Consider the following 14,411-nt stretch of genomic DNA (forward strand, 5'->3'; position numbering starts at 1 on the left):
TCTTAGATCAACTGTCATACCCCAACAGAACACAAAATATACGCTTGTTTTACTTCTTTGTTTATAAACAATATAATTGTAAACAAACCATGCATAGACTCAACATGATTAAGGCCTAGATTCAATCTGGACTGTGGAAGATCTGTGTTACAGAGCAATTGACATAAAGGTCATTTTCGATTGAGCCGACATGTGCTGCGTTGACCGTTATTGTGGTCTTTGCGATCACTGGAACGTTGCCTTCAAAACTTGCATATAGTGGACAAAACGTGGTCGGATTGAGTCTGGCCCTTAAAGAATCATTTTGATCTCATGGATGGTCGGTCCTTACATCCATAGCTGTTTGTGAATTTGAGTGGGGTTACAGTTCTACAGCCCCATCCCCCAGCTTTTAACAAAACAGAGGCGGGGTATCCACTTTGTTTTTGTCTGAACTGCAGATTGCCCCTTTACACCTCACCATGTTGTCAATGATACAGGAACATCACTACCCTATTCTATCTACATATTTTCTATACCTTATTAACTTGTGGCTTACTGGTGGTTTTATTGCATCAATATACCAACCTAAAGTATGGTGACAAATGTATATCCTGATGGGAGTAGATGACAATGCCCTCATGCACAGGGCACGAGTGGTCACTGAATGGTTAGATGAGCATGAAAACGATGTAAACCATATGCCGTGGCTGTCTATCACCAGATCTCAACCCAATTGATCATGTATGGGAGATACTAGAGGGAAGCCTCAGACAGCATTTTCCACTACCATCAACAAAACACCAAATTATGGAATTTCTCGTGGAACAATGGAGTCGCATACCTCAACATAGAGCTTCAGACGCTTGATGAATCTATGCCAAGCTGCATTAAAGCTGTTCTGGCGGCTCGTGTTGACCCATAGCCGTATGAGGACACTTTATGTTGTTACAGTTATTTTGCCAGTTACCTGTACATACTTCTAATTAGCACAATGTTACTTATAGTGGTCACTGTGAATAGCTTGAAGGATTGTGAGAATTGCTCAAAGAGCAAAAGGAACATGCAGAAGCACATGATGTTGCTGTTGTTTATTACTCACTACAAATGAGAAAAAAAGATTACCCTCTACATTTATCATAGAAAATACTTTCATTCTACAATGAAGGTATAAGAACATAATACTAAGTGCTGCCGATTGTAGAAATACACTGACATGACAGATTGAATTAAAAAGTAACAAGAAAACAAATTCGCACTAAAACATTCGATGTCATGAGAACAATTCCGATGTTGTCTCCCTAGACGTTTAGCGCCTCCTCCTGCGCTGTCTGGTTGTTCCCGGGGTGGCAGTCGTGCCTGTGTCACAGTCTGTGACATGACATCCGCACGACTCAACGTGGATGTAGGAGTGCTTGACCTTTGACCCATCAGGGCAGAGCAGCTCCACCTCTTTCTGGCTTGTGGTCGCCTCTTGGCAGCAGGAGCAGTAGTGCATCATGGTGTTCGCCTCTGCTGAGTACCTGCACATTCACAGAAACACAAGTTGAAAAGAGGGCTTGAATTCCCTGGGTTGTCTTGACAAGATGAGCACAGGAACAATAAGTAAGTCAAATGGGCTTCTAGTTCATAAAGGGCACACTAGACAGTGAATAGGTGATGACTGACTGGGGCCTGCATGACATTGACTAGTGCGGCGTTCAATACCTGTAGTACTTACATGGAAGAGGTTCCACAGTTTCCTGAGCAGGAATTGATCTCCACAGGCTCAGCGGTCACACAGCCACTGATGACAAAGCTAGTGGTGGTGTACTTCATCTCACAGACATTCCTGCGTTCTGTGCCTGGTCAGGAAAGATGCATCAAGAGTTATTGTTTGAAACAGTATGACAGTAGATGAAGCAGAAACAGCCAACATATACATTTTTGGCCAGTATGTAGGCACACTATGTTTCCTGTTGGTCTTATTTTGGTGACATAGCATGCTATTATTAACCAGTAGATAGGTGGTTATTAGGAATGATTTGGCTGGACGTGTTACTTACAAGTCTTGCAGCATCCATTTGCATCTGTCTTTTCTGTACCCTGCAGTGAAAAATAGGAGAGATGATTTATAAGTGGTAGATTGTATACATTTGAGCTCCCTTCCATTCTAAATGTTACTGAAACATCTATCTCTATGACCCAAGAGTGCTAGGAATGATAGTAACATTCTGAGTGAGAATGGGAAACAGTGTAACTTCAGTGTTGATTGTCCCCAAGACGGAGGTGAGATAGGACAGAAACTCACTGGGACACAGATCTCTGGGCTGAAATCAGGGCACACAGTCTTCACCTCTACTGGTATATATTGGTCATCACTTTTGTCACACGTGTACATCACACATTTGTCACCAGGTGGTGACCATGTTTCGTTCACCTGTCGCACAAGGAGAAGAAGATGAAGAATTATGATGGAGTTTCAGTTCATGCAGACAGATTATGCATCCTCATACACTCTTGTGGTACTCACCTGCATAGTGTGTTTGGTCTTATCTGGCATATTAACCACACAGCTTGTCTGTACACATTTCCCACAACACTGACCAGGTATGGCCTGATACTGGAAGCCCTAATACGAGCATGGAGAGTATATTAGTAAATCATTGGTAACCTACTTCATAAGCCTTCAGAGTAGGCTACTGCAAGTTTCTTATAAATACGTAAATCCATGTATCATGTTTGTTAAGAGAGACATGACTACCTGTGAACATGTAGTGTCGCAGGAGATATTTGTGCACACAATGTTGTTGAGCTTGGTGCTAGGATCCATGGTCGAGCTGCAGATACAATTCTCACATGTTCCTTTAGGAACTTCAGCACCAGGCTGGAGTGAAAGGGAGAGACACACGTTATAATCCACAATAACAGACTGTTTGAGTAGAGGAGGGTCAGAGTGCAAAGGGAGCAGTTCTATAGTATAATGCATCCAATTATGAGGGCAGCAAACACAATACAGCTTATCTCAAGCTATGTGTGTGGGTGTCTTTCAGAAGCTTGTTGAATTGAATTACATTTATTTGAAATGATTTATTCTCACCTGGTACTCAATGTTATTGTAGACACATACACCCTTAGGAACTGAACAGACACACATTGAGAAGGAATCAGTCAATGATACCAGTGATTCATGTCATAGTTAACACAAACGTAATTCAAACCAGTTATACCTGGGAATTACAAAGTCAATGAACTAACTAAACCGCTGATGAAGAAAATCAAAGGGTCTTACCACAGGTATACTCTGGACAGCAGCTTGAGTTGGATGTGCTTATAATTGCCTCCCACCCTGGCTGGCAGTCCATCATGACTTTGGGGCAAAGCAGTGCATCACACTCTGTTACAGAGGTAACCAATGAGAAGTGATTAAAAGACACGCCGATAGAGGGTCAAATAACCCCTATGACCCTACACAACACTTCAGATGATCTTGGTCTAGTACTGTATGAATAAGAGTTGGCTTTCTAATGTTTTACCGAAGGGTCTGTTCCATCACTCACCACATGTATATTTCTGGCAGCAGCCTTCTGTCTTGTTCACCAGTCTGTAACCAGTCTCATTGCAGATGGGTGTGGCTGGTGTGGGGCAGGTGATAGGCTGGCACTGGACAATCACGGAGTCCATGTCACAGGTGCACTGCTGGCAACCACTCTCCCATGTATCACCAGGCTTAATGGAAAAACAGGGTAATGTCAGGTCAATACATAGATAGAAAAGACAAACTCAAATGGTGTTGTTCTGCAATGAACTGGATTTAACCATGGCAGTTAAGATGAACCATCATAAGGTGAGAAGGAATGGGTTGGAAGTGGTTATTCAGAGATTAAACATTTTCTGGTCTGTTCTTTGGAAGGAATAAAGAGGACAAGACCTATCAATGAAAAGTATCCATCCTAAGTACGTGACTCACGTGATGCATTTGACTCACGTGAAATGCATCTCATGATATGTCTATGTTAGAATGAATATCTGGAGAATATTTAGATGGAGGAAATTCTTACCATTTGGGGGTTGCCATCAGGTCCGGTGCAGCCTGAAAATAAATACAGGGTGTGTTTAAAATGTTTGTAGTTGGGGTTAAGTTCTTCACACTTCCACATTTTTTAACTCTTCCATTACAAATAAAGCCAGTAAACCGTGATTCATGCTGAATTCAACTTTTAAAAGTACAGAAATGTCTAATTCTTATATTGATAGCTACCTGCAAAATGACCCATAACCCATTCTTACCACAGGAGACCACACAAGTATCAGAGTAGGTGCTGAACAAGACGGTTTTAGATGGACAGAAGCAACCCTCCTTCGTCTTATTGATCATTTGGGTTTGGTTGTTCAAATACTTCTCATTATATCTGCGTACAAAATAGTTTTGGGATTATACAGGAGATCATTTATTTAAAAGAATATGAAGGAATTCATATGACATCCAATCAGAATAAAGCTTACCTGGTATTACATGTTGGTTCAACTGCTGGACCACATGGCATGTACACCTTCGTGGCTGGGCATGTATGCTCTGCAGGACAAAAACAGGTCATAGTTATGCTAAACACCAGCAAAAAAAAAATGTAAGTCACTGCCTATGAATTTGTGGCATAACTACTATGCTTGGATTCACAGCTCACCACATTCTCCATGGGTGAACTTCCTCCATTCAATGCAGATCCCTTTATTTGCACATTCAGATGCATACGCCTCCAGACTAGAGCAGCTAGAATTAGCATTGTAGCAGACATCTGATCTACAGGTCCGAACGAAGACATCAGGAGAAACCGCTTTATGGCATTCCTCAAAGACCCTTCGACAGAAAAGGACATAGTGATTTAGAGAGATGCATGGAGTGCAACCTTTAACCAGAAATGCCAATGGAACAGTACCTGTATTATGATAGAAACAAGTTTCAAATACAAGCAAATTAACATGACAGAAAATGTACATTACAATTGATAAAACACATTAGGAAGTGAATGATCATTTAGCCATTCCCATTGTGTGCTTGTTCCCTTTCTCAAACTTAGTTTGATATGTTCCTTACTTGCTGTTCATGATTTCACAAACGGCTGTCTTGCAGGGGGTAGGGGATGTGCTTGGGGGTGGTGCTGTTGGAGGAGTTTGACAGTCCTGGTTTGGAATTAGCCACTGGCTAGCTGCGACTGAGCAGCTCTGTATCTGACCATTAGGTGACTGGCAGTCATTCTTCTGGGAATTATCACAGGTACCTTGAAAAATAGGGATATTGCATAGTGTAAAACCTAGTTAGCAAGGCCAGGCCATAGTTTTTTGTTGTATGCAATTTCTATAGGGTGGTCTCGATAGGAGCATCTACTGACAGTTTGAAACTGTGAAATGTATATTGACCCTCTTTTATAATACTCACCACACTGGCCCTCTGTGCTGCTTTGGAAGAGGGAGTAAGGAAGGTTGATGCTAAATGATGACCCCTTGTAAGACACCTGAACCTTAAGATCAGGGATCTCCAGCACGACCTCCACACCAGTACTTGTTAGAGCAATGTCAACCATTCTGTAAGCTGGGTAGATTCGTTTACTGTTGACATATACCTGCATTTGTGCAAAAATGGATACACATTTAGATGGTTGAGTCACGTGTTATCTTGAAAGTAGTAACATGACAATATGACAATATTAACCCCGTTATTGGTTTTCATTTAAAGTTATGGGATTTTAATAATGCATGATAACGCAGCAGCATAAAAACTCAGCAGCATAGAAAAATACAAGCAATGGGAATGATATTTGTTAAATAGTTACCACGTTTTCTGTTGTTTCACCAGATCTCTGCTGGGTAAGAATCACTTCATAGGAATTGTAGTGAATGATAAGGGACTGAGGACAGAATCCACTGTCTGCGTTTCCACAGTAGTGATTATGAACAATAATGGTAAGGTTGTACTTGAAGTTGATTTCTTTCACTAAGGTGTATGAGCAGTTCTCCTGGAAATTGTAATATACTCCATCAAATGTCATGTAGTGAGATCCACCCCATCCACTGCATACACCTGCAACATGTTAAAATATGAGTTGATAATAATCTAAGCTATTGACACAGGACAATGAAAACTAATGAGCATTAATGTCTTATTTTCACTCAGATTGTTGGGTTGTATGTTGTCACTTACATTCACATTCATATGTAAAGCAGCATCCAGTTGAATCATAGACCTTGACAGGTGGACGACCATTCTCACACTGTAGTGGCTCCACTGGCTTGCATTTTACTGGTAGCTGGACAACAATGCCGTCCTGGCAAATTGCTGTGGTACAGCTATTCAGCTGCCAAGACTCTCCATTCTGCCATTGATTTGATAAGGGAAAGCAATTACTCAAACATTCACACACAGGGTTGAACACACAAGCATTACACCACAAAGACAAATATACCCATTCACCCATTTTATTATTAAAAACCTTATTAAAATGACCTTTCTTGGTGGCTGAATGCTAGTGCAGTCTGGGGAGGATTGAGTTGTTGGTGGTGTGGTCGTTGTCTCTGACGTTGTGGGTGAAACAGTGGGTGGTGTAGAGGAAGGACATGGATTTGATTCCACTTCAACTTGGCACGTGGCTTTGCAGTAAGCGGTGAAGCACCACCCTGAACCATCAGTCACATTATACACTAGGTTCCCTGATTGTTAAGAAAGGCAAGTGTTACAACATTTCCTTTTACAAATGAAAATGAATTAAAAGATTTGTGAAATGAAATTGATTTTGATTGTCTAAATGACATTTATAACATGTTACCTGGTAGATATTGTGTCCCATTAACAATGCACATACACTGGCTGGTGGTGACTACTTGTGATGTTGGTGTAATAATCACTTGTGGCAATGTTGAAGGATTTCTTGTTGTTTCTAATGGGCCTGTGATGACAACTGGCTCTGTTGTTTCTGTACTTGTTGTTGAAGGCTGTGATGTCAAAGTTACAACTTCAGCAGTTGTGGAATATGTAATTGGGCCTGTGGTGGCTTCTTTAGGTGGCTTTGTGGCTGTAGATGAAATTGTCTCCGTTGTGGTTTCTTCAACTGTTGTCGTTCCACCTGTGGTAGGTGTCATTGTTGTGGGTGCAATTGTTGTTGTTGTTAAAGTAGTGGGATTGGAAGTTATGACAACTGGCCCTGTTGTTTCTTCACCTGTTGCTGTGGGCTGTGATGTTGAAGTAGAGGTTTCAGCAATTACAGTGGTGGAAGTTGTTGTTGGGCCGTGGTGACTTCTTTAGGTGGTTTTGTGTAGATGGACTTGTCTCATTTGTGGTTTCTTCAACTGTTGTCGTTCCACCTGTGGTAGGTGTCATTGTTGTGGGTGCAATTGTTGTTGTTGTTAAAGTAGTGGGATTGGAAGTTATGACAACTGGCCCTGTTGTTTCTTCACCTGTTGCTGTGGGCTGTGATGTTGAAGTAGAGGTTTCAGCAATTACAGTGGTGGAAGTTGTTGTTGGGCCCGTGGGGACTTCTTTAGGTGGCTTTGTGGCTGTAGATGAAATTGTCTCGGTTGTGGTTTCTTCAACTGTTGTCGTTCCACCTGTGGTAGGTGTCGTTGTTGTTGGTGCAATTGTTGTTGTTGTTAAAGTAGTGGGATTGGAAGTTATGACAACTGGCCCTGTTGTTTCTTCACCTGTTGCTGTGGGCTGTGATATTGAAGTAGAGGTTTCAGCTATTACAGTGGTGGAAGTTGTTGTTGGGCCCGTGGGGACTTCTTTAGGTGGTTTTGTGGATGTAGTTGAAATTGACTCAGATGTGGTTTCTTCAATTCTTGTAGTTCCACCCGTGGTAGGTGTCGTTGTTGTGGGTGCAATTGTTGTTGTTGTTAAAGTAGTGGGATTGGAAGTTATGACAACTGGCCCTGTTGTTTCTTCACCTGTTGCTGTGGGCTGTGATGTTGAAGTAGAGGTTTCAGCTATTACAGTGGTGGAAGTTGTTGTTGGGCCGGAGGTGACTTCTTTAGGTGGTTTTGTAGATGGACTTGTCTCATTTGTGGTTTCTTCAACTGTTGTCGTTCCACCTGTGGTAGGTGTCGTTGTTGTGGGTGCAATTGTTGTTGTTGTTAAAGTAGTGGGATTGGAAGTTATGACAACTGGCCCTGTTGTTTCTTCACCTGTTGCTGTGGGCTGTGATGTTGAAGTAGAGGTTTCAGCAATTACAGTGGTGGAAGTTGTTGTTGGGCCCGTGGGGACTTCTTTAGGTGGTTTTGTGGATGTAGTTGAAATTGACTCAGATGTGGTTTCTTCAATTCTTGTAGTTCCACCCGTGGTAGGTGTCGTTGTTGTGGGTGCAATTGTTGTTGTTGTTAAAGTAGTGGGATTGGAAGTTATGACAACTGGCCCTGTTGTTTCTTCACCTGTTGCTGTGGGCTGTGATGTTGAAGTAGAGGTTTCAGCTATTACAGTGGTGGAAGTTGTTGTTGGGCCGGAGGTGACTTCTTTAGGTGGTTTTGTAGATGGACTTGTCTCATTTGTGGTTTCTTCAACTGTTGTCGTTCCACCTGTGGTAGGTGTCGTTGTTGTGGGTGCAATTGTTGTTGTTGTTAAAGTAGTGGGATTGGAAGTTATGACAACTGGCCCTGTTGTTTCTTCACCTGTTGCTGTGGGCTGTGATGTTGAAGTAGAGGTTTCAGCAATTACAGTGGTGGAAGTTGTTGTTGGGCCGGAGGTGACTTCTTTAGGTGGTTTTGTAGATGGACTTGTCTCATTTGTGGTTTCTTCAACTGTTGTCGTTCCACCTGTGGTAGGTGTCATTGTTGTGGGTGCAATTGTTGTTGTTGTTAAAGTAGTGGGATTGGAAGTTATGACAACTGGCCCTGATGTTTCTTCACCTGTTGCTGTGGGCTGTGATGTTGAAGTAGAGGTTTCAGCAATTACAGTGGTGGAAGTTGTTGTTGGGCCGGAGGTGACTTCTTTAGGTGGTTTTGTAGATGGACTTGTCTCATTTGTGGTTTCTTCAACTGTTGTCGTTCCACCTGTGGTAGGTGTCATTGTTGTGGGTGCAATTGTTGTTGTTGTTAAAGTAGTGGGATTGGAAGTTATGACAACTGGCCCTGATGTTTCTTCACCTGTTGCTGTGGGCTGTGATGTTGAAGTAGAGGTTTCAGCAATTACAGTGGTGGAAGTTGTTGTTGGGCCCGTGGGGACTTCTTTAGGTGGTTTTGTGGATGTAGTTGAAATTGACTCAGATGTGGTTTCTTCAATTCTTGTAGTTCCACCCGTGGTAGGTGTCGTTGTTGTGGGTGCAATTGTTGTTGTTGTTAAAGTAGTGGGATTGGAAGTTATGACAACTGGCCCTGTTGTTTCTTCACCTGTTGCTGTGGGCTGTGATGTTGAAGTAGAGGTTTCAGCAATTACAGTGGTGGAAGTTGTTGTTGGGCCCGTGGGGACTTCTTTAGGTGGCTTTGTGGCTGTAGATGAAATTGTCTCGGTTGTGGTTTCTTCAACTGTTGTCGTTCCACCTGTGGTAGGTGTCATTGTTGTGGGTGCAATTGTTGTTGTTGTTAAAGTAGTGGGATTGGAAGTTATGACAACTGGCCCTGTTGTTTCTTCACCTGTTGCTGTGGGCTGTGATGTTGAAGTAGAGGTTTCAGCAATTACAGTGGTGGAAGTTGTTGTTGGGCCGGAGGTGACTTCTTTAGGTGGTTTTGTAGATGGACTTGTCTCATTTGTGGTTTCTTCAACTGTTGTCGTTCCACCTGTGGTAGGTGTCATTGTTGTGGGTGCAATTGTTGTTGTTGTTAAAGTAGTGGGATTGGAAGTTATGACAACTGGCCCTGTTGTTTCTTCACCTGTTGCTGTGGGCTGTGATGTTGAAGTAGAGGTTTCAGCAATTACAGTGGTGGAAGTTGTTGTTGGGCCGGAGGTGACTTCTTTAGGTGGTTTTGTAGATGGACTTGTCTCATTTGTGGTTTCTTCAACTGTTGTCGTTCCACCTGTGGTAGGTGTCATTGTTGTGGGTGCAATTGTTGTTGTTGTTAAAGTAGTGGGATTGGAAGTTATGACAACTGGCCCTGTTGTTTCTTCACCTGTTGCTGTGGGCTGTGATGTTGAAGTAGAGGTTTCAGCAATTACAGTGGTGGAAGTTGTTGTTGGGCCGGAGGTGACTTCTTTAGGTGGCTTTGTGGCTGTAGATGAAATTGTCTCGGTTGTGGTTTCTTCAACTGTTGTCGTTCCACCTGTGGTAGGTGTCGTTGTTGTTGGTGCAATTGTTGTTGTTGTTAAAGTAGTGGGATTGGAAGTTATGACAACTGGCCCTGATGTTTCTTCACCTGTTGCTGTGGGCTGTGATGTTGAAGTAGAGGTTTCAGCAATTACAGTGGTGGAAGTTGTTGTTGGGCCCGTGGGGACTTCTTTAGGTGGTTTTGTGGATGTAGTTGAAATTGACTCAGATGTGGTTTCTTCAATTCTTGTAGTTCCACCCGTGGTAGGTGTCGTTGTTGTGGGTGCAATTGTTGTTGTTGTTAAAGTAGTGGGATTGGAAGTTATGACAACTGGCCCTGTTGTTTCTTCACCTGTTGCTGTGGGCTGTGATGTTGAAGTAGAGGTTTCAGCAATTACAGTGGTGGAAGTTGTTGTTGGGCCCGTGGGGACTTCTTTAGGTGGCTTTGTGGCTGTAGATGAAATTGTCTCGGTTGTGGTTTCTTCAACTGTTGTCGTTCCACCTGTGGTAGGTGTCATTGTTGTGGGTGCAATTGTTGTTGTTGTTAAAGTAGTGGGATTGGAAGTTATGACAACTGGCCCTGTTGTTTCTTCACCTGTTGCTGTGGGCTGTGATGTTGAAGTAGAGGTTTCAGCAATTACAGTGGTGGAAGTTGTTGTTGGGCCGGAGGTGACTTCTTTAGGTGGTTTTGTAGATGGACTTGTCTCATTTGTGGTTTCTTCAACTGTTGTCGTTCCACCTGTGGTAGGTGTCATTGTTGTGGGTGCAATTGTTGTTGTTGTTAAAGTAGTGGGATTGGAAGTTATGACAACTGGCCCTGTTGTTTCTTCACCTGTTGCTGTGGGCTGTGATGTTGAAGTAGAGGTTTCAGCAATTACAGTGGTGGAAGTTGTAGTTGGGCCGGAGGTGACTTCTTTAGGTGGTTTTGTAGATGGACTTGTCTCATTTGTGGTTTCTTCAACTGTTGTCGTTCCACCTGTGGTAGGTGTCATTGTTGTGGGTGCAATTGTTGTTGTTGTTAAAGTAGTGGGATTGGAAGTTATGACAACTGGCCCTGTTGTTTCTTCACCTGTTGCTGTGGGCTGTGATGTTGAAGTAGAGGTTTCAGCAATTACAGTGGTGGAAGTTGTAGTTGGGCCGGAGGTGACTTCTTTAGGTGGTTTTGTAGATGGACTTGTCTCATTTGTGGTTTCTTCAACTGTTGTCGTTCCACCTGTGGTAGGTGTCATTGTTGTGGGTGCAATTGTTGTTGTTGTTAAAGTAGTGGGATTGGAAGTTATGACAACTGGCCCTGTTGTTTCTTCACCTGTTGCTGTGGGCTGTGATGTTGAAGTAGAGGTTTCAGCAATTACAGTGGTGGAAGTTGTTGTTGGGCCCGTGGGGACTTCTTTAGGTGGCTTTGTGGCTGTAGATGAAATTGTCTCGGTTGTGGTTTCTTCAACTGTTGTCGTTCCACCTGTGGTAGGTGTCGTTGTTGTTGGTGCAATTGTTGTTGTTGTTAAAGTAGTGGGATTGGAAGTTATGACAACTGGCCCTGATGTTTCTTCACCTGTTGCTGTGGGCTGTGATGTTGAAGTAGAGGTTTCAACAATTACAGTGGTGGAAGTGGTTGTTGGGCCGGAGGTGCCTTCTTTAGGTGGTTTTGTAGAAGGACTTGTCTCATTTGTGGTTTCTTCAACTGTTGTCGTTCCACCTGTGGTAGGTGTCGTTGTTGTGGATGCAATTGTTGTTGTTGTTAAAGTAGTGGGATTGGAAGTTATGACAACTGGCCCTGTTGTTTCTTCACCTGTTGCTGTGGGCTGTGATGTTGAAGTAGAGGTTTCAGCTATTACAGTGGTGGAAGTTGTTGTTGGGCCCGTGGGGACTTCTTTAGGTGGTTTTGTGGATGTAGTTGAAATTGACTCAGATGTGGTTTCTTCAATTCTTGTAGTTCCACCCGTGGTAGGTGTCGTTGTTGTGGGTGCAATTGTTGTTGTTGTTAAAGTAGTGGGATTGGAAGTTATGACAACTGGCCCTGTTGTTTCTTCACCTGTTGCTGTGGGCTGTGATGTTGAAGTAGAGGTTTCAGCTATTACAGTGGTGGAAGTTGTTGTTGGGCCGGAGGTGACTTCTTTAGGTGGTTTTGTAGATGGACTTGTCTCATTTGTGGTTTCTTCAACTGTTGTCGTTCCACCTGTGGTAGGTGTCGTTGTTGTGGGTGCAATTGTTGTTGTTGTTAAAGTAGTGGGATTGGAAGTTATGACAACTGGCCCTGTTGTTTCTTCACCTGTTGCTGTGGGCTGTGATGTTGAAGTAGAGGTTTCAGCAATTACAGTGGTGGAAGTTGTTGTTGGGCCCGTGGGGACTTCTTTAGGTGGCTTTGTGGCTGTAGATGAAATTGTCTCGGTTGTGGTTTCTTGAACTGTTGTCGTTCCACCTGTGGTAGGTGTCGTTGTTGTTGGTGCAATTGTTGTTGTTGTTAAAGTAGTGGGATTGGAAGTTATGACAACTGGCCCTGTTGTTTCTTCACCTGTTGCTGTGGGCTGTGATGTTGAAGTAGAGGTTTCAGCAATTACAGTGGTGGAAGTTGTTGTTGGGCCCGTGGGGACTTCTTTAGGTGGCTTTGTGGCTGTAGATGAAATTGTCTCGGTTGTGGTTTCTTCAACTGTTGTCGTTCCACCTGTGGTAGGTGTCATTGTTGTGGGTGCAATTGTTGTTGTTGTTAAAGTAGTGGGATTGGAAGTTATGACAACTGGCCCTGTTGTTTCTTCACCTGTTGCTGTGGGCTGTGATGTTGAAGTAGAGGTTTCAGCAATTACAGTGGTGGAAGTTGTTGTTGGGCCGGAGGTGACTTCTTTAGGTGGTTTTGTAGATGGACTTGTCTCATTTGTGGTTTCTTCAACTGTTGTCGTTCCACCTGTGGTAGGTGTCATTGTTGTGGGTGCAATTGTTGTTGTTGTTAAAGTAGTGGGATTGGAAGTTATGACAACTGGCCCTGTTGTTTCTTCACCTGTTGCTGTGGGCTGTGATGTTGAAGTAGAGGTTTCAGCAATTACAGTGGTGGAAGTTGTTGTTGGGCCGGAGGTGACTTCTTTAGGTGGTTTTGTAGATGGACTTGTCTCATTTGTGGTTTCTTCAACTGTTGTCGTTCCACCTGTGGTAGGTGTCATTGTTGTGGGTGCAATTGTTGTTGTTGTTAAAGTAGTGGGATTGGAAGTTATGACAACTGGCCCTGTTGTTTCTTCACCTGTTGCTGTGGGCTGTGATGTTGAAGTAGAGGTTTCAGCAATTACAGTGGTGGAAGTTGTTGTTGGGCCGGAGGTGACTTCTTTAGGTGGCTTTGTGGCTGTAGATGAAATTGTCTCGGTTGTGGTTTCTTCAACTGTTGTCGTTCCACCTGTGGTAGGTGTCGTTGTTGTTGGTGCAATTGTTGTTGTTGTTAAAGTAGTGGGATTGGAAGTTATGACAACTGGCCCTGATGTTTCTTCACCTGTTGCTGTGGGCTGTGATGTTGAAGTAGAGGTTTCAGCAATTACAGTGGTGGAAGTTGTTGTTGGGCCACTTCTTTAGGTGGTTTTGTGGATGTAGTTGAAATTGACTCAGATGTGGTTTCTTCAATTCTTGTAGTTCCACCTGTGGTAGGTGTCGTTGTTGTGGGTGCAATTGTTGTTGTTGTTAAAGTAGTGGGATTGGAAGTTATGACAACTGGCCCTGTTGTTTCTTCACCTGTTGCTGTGGGCTGTGATGTTGAAGTAGAGGTTTCAGCAATTACAGTGGTGGAAGTTGTTGTTGGGCCCGTGGGGACTTCTTTAGGTGGCTTTGTGGCTGTAGATGAAATTGTCTCAGTTGTGGTTTCTTCAACTGTTGTCGTTCCACCTGTGGTAGGTGTCATTGTTGTGGGTGCAATTGTTGTTGTTGTTAAAGTAGTGGGATTGGAAGTTATGACAACTGGCCCTGTTGTTTCTTCACCTGTTGCTGTGGGCTGTGATGTTGAAGTAGAGGTTTCAGCAATTACAGTGGTGGAAGTTGTTGTTGGGCCGGAGGTGACTTCTTTAGGTGGTTTTGTAGATGGACTTGTCTCATTTGTGGTTTCTTCAACTGTTGTCGTTCCACCTGTGGTAGGTGTCATTGTTGTGGGTGCAATTGTTGTTGTTGTTAAAGTAGTGGGATTGAAGTTATGACAACTGGCCCTGTTGTTTCTTCACCTGTTGCTGTGGGCTGTGATGTTGAAGTAGAGGTTTCAGCAATTACAGT

At 43.2% G+C, this 14,411-nt stretch overlaps 1 protein-coding gene across 1 annotated transcript in view; it reads right to left on the reverse strand.

Moving 5' to 3' along the window:
• Positions 1-1,055: 1,055 nt before the first annotated feature.
• Positions 1,056-14,411, reverse strand: part of LOC115113688 (mucin-2-like) — a 28,874-nt gene continuing 15,518 nt past the window's right edge. The window contains exons 35-54 of the mRNA XM_065012569.1: positions 7,408-7,420; positions 6,780-7,249; positions 6,461-6,663; positions 6,158-6,329; positions 5,790-6,037; positions 5,396-5,579; positions 5,054-5,237; positions 4,644-4,816; positions 4,465-4,534; positions 4,249-4,370; positions 4,020-4,051; positions 3,519-3,687; positions 3,251-3,355; positions 3,059-3,099; positions 2,723-2,845; positions 2,492-2,590; positions 2,270-2,398; positions 2,025-2,064; positions 1,700-1,823; positions 1,056-1,502 (exon numbers count right to left, since the gene is read on the reverse strand). Of these exons, the coding sequence (XP_064868641.1) occupies positions 1,289-1,502; positions 1,700-1,823; positions 2,025-2,064; positions 2,270-2,398; positions 2,492-2,590; positions 2,723-2,845; positions 3,059-3,099; positions 3,251-3,355; positions 3,519-3,687; positions 4,020-4,051; positions 4,249-4,370; positions 4,465-4,534; positions 4,644-4,816; positions 5,054-5,237; positions 5,396-5,579; positions 5,790-6,037; positions 6,158-6,329; positions 6,461-6,663; positions 6,780-7,249; positions 7,408-7,420 (2,915 nt within the window). The 3' untranslated portion in view covers positions 1,056-1,288. The remainder of the gene's footprint in view (positions 1,503-1,699; positions 1,824-2,024; positions 2,065-2,269; positions 2,399-2,491; positions 2,591-2,722; positions 2,846-3,058; positions 3,100-3,250; positions 3,356-3,518; positions 3,688-4,019; positions 4,052-4,248; positions 4,371-4,464; positions 4,535-4,643; positions 4,817-5,053; positions 5,238-5,395; positions 5,580-5,789; positions 6,038-6,157; positions 6,330-6,460; positions 6,664-6,779; positions 7,250-7,407; positions 7,421-14,411) is intronic.

Source organism: Oncorhynchus nerka, linkage group LG28 (genome assembly GCF_034236695.1).
Source record: "Oncorhynchus nerka isolate Pitt River linkage group LG28, Oner_Uvic_2.0, whole genome shotgun sequence".
NCBI lineage: Eukaryota > Metazoa > Chordata > Actinopteri > Salmoniformes > Salmonidae > Oncorhynchus > Oncorhynchus nerka.